The 5,950-nt window shown below is 33.9% G+C and overlaps 1 protein-coding gene across 1 annotated transcript; it reads left to right on the forward strand.

Annotated features, from left to right (window-relative positions):
• LOC107606904 (cation/H(+) antiporter 15) lies at window positions 1,547-5,825 on the forward strand. Its single transcript, XM_021107484.1, is given in 5 exon segments — window positions 1,547-2,211; window positions 3,045-4,046; window positions 4,475-4,762; window positions 4,764-4,991; window positions 4,993-5,825. Coding segments are annotated over 5 exon segments (2,523 nt in total). The 5' UTR covers window positions 1,547-1,959; the 3' UTR covers window positions 5,746-5,825.

Consider the following 5,950-nt stretch of genomic DNA (forward strand, 5'->3'; position numbering starts at 1 on the left):
ATTGATCAAATAGTCAATATTTTCTTCAGAATCCTTAAAGAAATTAGATACATTATAATGAGTGGTGGAATTTTCATCATTTGAAACAAAATTTGTTTCCTTTCCTTTTTCATCCATTTTCAAGAATGCTTGATAAAGATCAACTAAGTGCCTTGGGGTACGACAGGTACGTGACCAATTGCTCTTTCCACCACAACAGAAGCATTTATCCTCAATTGATTTACTTTGCCCATTGTTTCTTTCTTTATCCCACTTCTGGTGAGATCCTTTCTTATGAACATAATTTCTTTTTCTTCCATAACTTTTCTTGTTATCAAAATCTTGTCATTTACCTCTTTTGGGGTTATAATTTGCCGCATTTGCTTCAGGAAATGGGGCGGCGCCAGCTGGGCGCGCTTCATGATTTCTTAAGAGTGACTCATTGTTGCGTTCAGCAACAAGAAAGCAAGAAATTAGCTCAAACAAAATTTTTAAATCCTTTTTTCTCGATTGCTACTACAGGAGCACATTCGAGGCATGGAAGGTCGATAAAGTTTTCTCTAACATATCGGGCTTGAGGAGGTATCACCGTCTTTTGATGATTGTACCTTTATTCAAGGTCTTTCCACAGATCTGCAGGATCTTTTAATCTGGGATATTCATTTTTTAATCATACGTCAAGATGACGACGAAAGAAAATTATGGCTTTGGCTATATCCTTCTGGGATGTATTATTTTCAGCCTTAATGTTATCTCCAAGATCCATTGAATTAAGATGGATTTTAACATCTAGTATCCATGATAAATAATTATTTTCAGATATATCAAAAGCATTATATTCAAGATGAAAGAGATTCGCATAATAAAAATTTGTTACTTGAAGTCTTCCTAAAATTTCGTTAGAGTTTCGTGCTGATAACGTGTTGTAAAACAACTAAATAAATAAATAAGGAAGATATAATATAAAATAAAAAAGTGTTGATAGAAGACTCTAGCATTAATATAATTAGCTCAATAAAGATTATTCATATATTTATATGTAGTAACGAAAAGAGAGAGAGAGAAAAATTATGTATAAAGAGAGAATGATATTTTATTGCTTCTGTGTGTGTTGTACGTAAGGCTATGAAACCTTATTTATAGCTGTACAAATTCAACCTCTATTAAAGGTTGGTCTTCAAATTTCTCTTTTGAAAACTTCAGCCTTGTGAAAAAATGGGCATCCATCTAAGCTATCTTATCACAACACAAAAGAGACACTCTCGAATTATTACTGAACAAAGTATTTTACTCAAATTTTGTTCTATTTTAATAGAAAATGTGATATCTCAATATTACTAAAATTTATTTTAAATGTCGTAAAATTAAATCAAATTAAAGATTAAAAATAATAATTTTAAAAACATTAAAAATAAAAATAATATTTTAAAAAGTAATTTCACAAATAAATAAAAAGAGACTTGTAGATCTAAATCTGACAGATATTTATTGCCTAGCATAAATTCAAAATGTAACCGAACTACTACCAATCAAATAGAGCATTACGCCACAAAATTCTACACTTTAAATTAGAGCAAAGAATATCGTGGCTATGGTAACAAAGTTTTACATGGCTCCACCCATAGCCCAATACCATCAATTTCTCCTCCTAAAAATAAAATCATCACCCTCCACTAATAATCAGGAATCACAAAACAAAACTAATTTTAAGATTGCCTCATAACCCACAATTTAACATTACCACTTGAAGCTAGCTAATTAATAATTTGACTCTTATAACAAAAAATGGTGGTGCAAGATCTCCATGAGCTAGATCCTTGCAATTCAAGGATTTGGTGATAATTATTAGTTTAATTTTTACCCTACATTGATAATTCCTCCCCCTTCATTCTCTTCAATTACACCCAAAATTTTTCATATGCGTATCTTCATAAGAGCATTTGTTCTATCTAGCTAGTTTGTTGATTTTGGCAACAAGTCATGAATACAGCTACATTGAATACCTCAACAAGCACCTTGGGACATGAGGCAACCACAACTAATAACACCATATGGGTGTGTGAACGCTTCACAAGGGCTGCAAGGTCAAGAGGAATATTCTTCAGTGATAACCCTTTGTCTTACACGATGCCAGTGCTTATTCTCCAAACCTCCGTTGTTGCATTGATCACCACAACCTTACAACTCCTATTAACCCCCTTTGGCCAAACTAGTTTTGTTCCCCAGATGCTGGTAATTTATTGCTTCTAATGTTTTAATATATATTAGAGAGTAAAGAAATAACATAGGTTTGATTGGATTTTTTATTTGTGTAAGATGTATGTATTCATAATTGATAATTCTTGTTTTAACCAAATTCCGAGTTTCATATTGAAAAGCGGTTTAGTTACAAAGAAATGAAAATATATTTTGTGAAGTTTAAGATTATACCTGAAAGTATTATACATGGTTGATGTGCATGCCAATACTTATAAATTGTAAATCAGTGCTCATTATAAATACCCAATTCATCTTTGAGAGATCAAAATAATAGTTTAGTGGTGTGTCCTAGGAAATGAATAACGTAAAAATAGTTTTCTGTTGTTAGCTCTTGAGTTTGTCGTTATCTCATTCGTATTAATCCATTATTGTTAACACTGCTAAAAGAAATGGATTAATAGTCGTTGAAAATGTCTCTATTTTGCTCTCCATGACGGATCAAGCTTTTATAACGAATAATTTTAGTTTTTCAAAGACCAACTAGATATATAAAATTCAGGACTAAATTATTTTAGAAATTGAATAGACCGATACTCTTTTAAACACTTATCTATATTTTTTAAGGCTACATTGTTATTTGTGATTAGTCTACTTGTATTTATTAACACATCAAAGTTCTTACATTTTATCAATTTTTTCATACACACATGCATATATAAGTCTAGTACAATTTAGTTGACCGAAAGCATGAATGCATGAATCATTATATTATATGTGTCGTCTAATATTCTAATATTCTATACTGAAACTGACAAGTAACATGATTGCTCCTCAATTGTTTTGTAACATTTTTTAGATGTATTCAGGGAGGATTAGCACTAGGACCATCCATCCTGGGACAAATCGGTGTGGTTCGAAAGTATTTGTTCCCACCAAGAACCTTCTACGTGAGCGAGACCATCGCCTTTTTCGGCAGCATGATATTCATGTTCCTCATAGGAGTCAAAATAGACCTAACCTCAATAATCACAACGGGTAAAAAAACGTGGGCAATTGCACTCTCTTGTTTCGTATTCCCCATCGTTTTCACCGCAGTAACCGCCCTCACACTCCGCGCACTATTCCTGCTCCCTCAAGAAAACCTCTACACTTCCATCTTCTACGTCTCTTTCTACTTATCAAGCTGTTCGTTCCACTCCACAGCAAGCCACCTCGCAGATCTGAAGCTCTTGAACTCTGAGCTTGGCCGTTTGGCCGTTTCTTCCTCCATGATTTCTGGAACAATCTCTGCTGTTTTGATAACTTCAGTTTTCTCACACCATGGTTTGAGGAAGGGCTCTAGGTCGTTGCAAATGGCGTCGCTATCGTTTCTTTTCTTGGTGGCTGTCATAGTTTTTGTTTGTAGGCCCATTATAATGTGGATGATAAGGCGAACCCCGGAAGGAAAGCCCATTAAGGAAGCCTACATAATTACGATTTTCGTAATGATGTTGTTGTCTGCGTTGTTTAGTGAGCTTATTGGGGGGCATTTTATGACTGGGCCTATACTTTTGGGCCTTGCTGTGCCTGATGGGCCACCTTTGGGCTCAGCGTTGAGTGAGAAGCTGGATGCTTTGGTTTCGGCAGTGTTCTTGCCGTTGTATTTTCTTTTCAGTGGGGCAAGGTTTAATTCCTTTGCACTTGATGCAACGAGCTTTGCGGTTGTGCAGGTTTTGGCTATAAGTAGCTTCCTTGGGAAGATTTTTGGAGCAATGTTGCCTTCGCTTTATTGCAAGATGTCTGTCACTGATTCTCTTTCCTTAGGTCTTATCATGAGTGCACAGGGCATCACTCAAATGCTCTACTTGCAAGGTTCTATGTACCTCAAGGTAAGAATTAATCACATCATCAGCTATATTATTTGACTAATTAAGAAATGATTTATTGATTCATATTTATTTAATGAAAAATGTTAGAGAATTAATATTTTTTTACTAATATTAGCCAACATTTTGAGACCACTTTTTTTATATTATTAAATTTTGTGATATAAAATTTAGTATTTTCGATTTAGAATTGATGAAGTGTTGGCAAAAAATATAATTTTATTAGTTATTTAACATTGTTTTTATTTAGAGAAAAAAAGAGAATTAAAGTATACATTAGTGTTACTAAATTTATAGCATAAAATGACATTAATGAGATGCCTTTTATAAAAATAATAGTTAGTATTATGTAAAACAGTCTAATTTTTATATGAAAATATTTGTATATGAATAGTGACTAATTTCTAAAAGCCATCCTAAATGCGTTGCAGATTATAGATACGGAAACATATGGCAATGTGGTGATATCAATGATATGGTTAACCGGAGCAACCACACCTTTAGTGAAATTCCTATATGACCCTTCGAAGAGGTACTTAGCCATAAACCGAAGAAGAACCATTGAACATGCATCTCCAGACGTGGAACTCCTCCTCATGGCATGCCTTCACAACGAAGAAAACACACCATCCATGATCAACATTCTCGACATGTCAAATCCAACAGAACAAAGCCCCATTTGCTTCTACGTCCTTCATCTCATTCAATTAACCGGAAGAATTTTAAAGAAAAATGAAAATTATGATATTTTAACAAAAATATCTGACAAACAATAACATAAATTTGTCAATGAACTATAACTCAAATGACATAGTCTCTCCATATTCAAAGAGTTGCAGTTCAAGTCTCTTTATCGTTGGTTAAAAAAAAATTATTCAATTTATTTCAACAATAACTAATAAATACAAACTAAAAAATTTAAACTGATGTTTATTATTTTTCAAATATTTTTGTTCACAGGCAATGGAGTTCCAACGGTGTAGTAACTGAATCAGCGCATCCGATTAGGGCATTCAACCGTCAAATATTGAGAACTGCGCCTTGTTCGGTAGGAATACTGGTTGATCGTGGAACTTTGAGCAAGAGCAATTATTTAACGTCTGCTTCCTTCTATAGCGTCGGAGTCTTGTTCATAGAAGGCTCCGACGATCGCGAAGCGTTGGTTTACGCGATGCGCATGGCGGATCATCCTAATGTGAGTGTTACAGTGGTTAGGTTAATAGAGCCAAGAAGAAAAAGTAGGAACTTAATGATGAGAGATCCAGATGGGGATTTAATTCATAAGTTTAAAGTAGAGCACTGCATTCAAATCAAAAGACATGACTATAGAGAAGAAGTGGTGAGGGATAGTGTTGAGATGATTAGTGCGATTAAGTCTTTGAATGGTTGCTTTGATTTGATTATGGTGGGTAGGCGCCATGCGAATGGTGAATCTTCATCGTTGTTTAATGGAATGAATGAGTGGAATGAGTATCCTGAACTTGGTGTTGTAGGGGACATGCTTGTTTCTTCGGATTCTAGTTATGATGGTTCTGTTATGGTGGTGCAGCAACAAATGTTAGGGTTTCGTGGTGGTGGTTATCATCATCCTGATTTTCATATGGATTCCAATAATGGTCCTATGATCCATCATCCTAGGCAAGAAAGATCCCCGAATGTTGTGGAAGTGCCACGTGATACAAGGGTGTGGCCAATGGTTTAATTAACGACATTGGATATTGAAAGATTTATCAACAACATATAGATTTTAGAATTTAGACCCGTAAAACAATTTTAGAAAAGGAAATCATTCTTGTACATATGTATATATTATCAATTTAATTTTGATGTATAGATATAATTCAAGGTATTTTATGTAATTATCTAATTTTTTTTTAATGATTATTTACACATTAAATTTGACTGTT

This window comes from Arachis ipaensis, chromosome B07 (genome assembly GCF_000816755.2).
Source record: "Arachis ipaensis cultivar K30076 chromosome B07, Araip1.1, whole genome shotgun sequence".
NCBI lineage: Eukaryota > Viridiplantae > Streptophyta > Magnoliopsida > Fabales > Fabaceae > Arachis > Arachis ipaensis.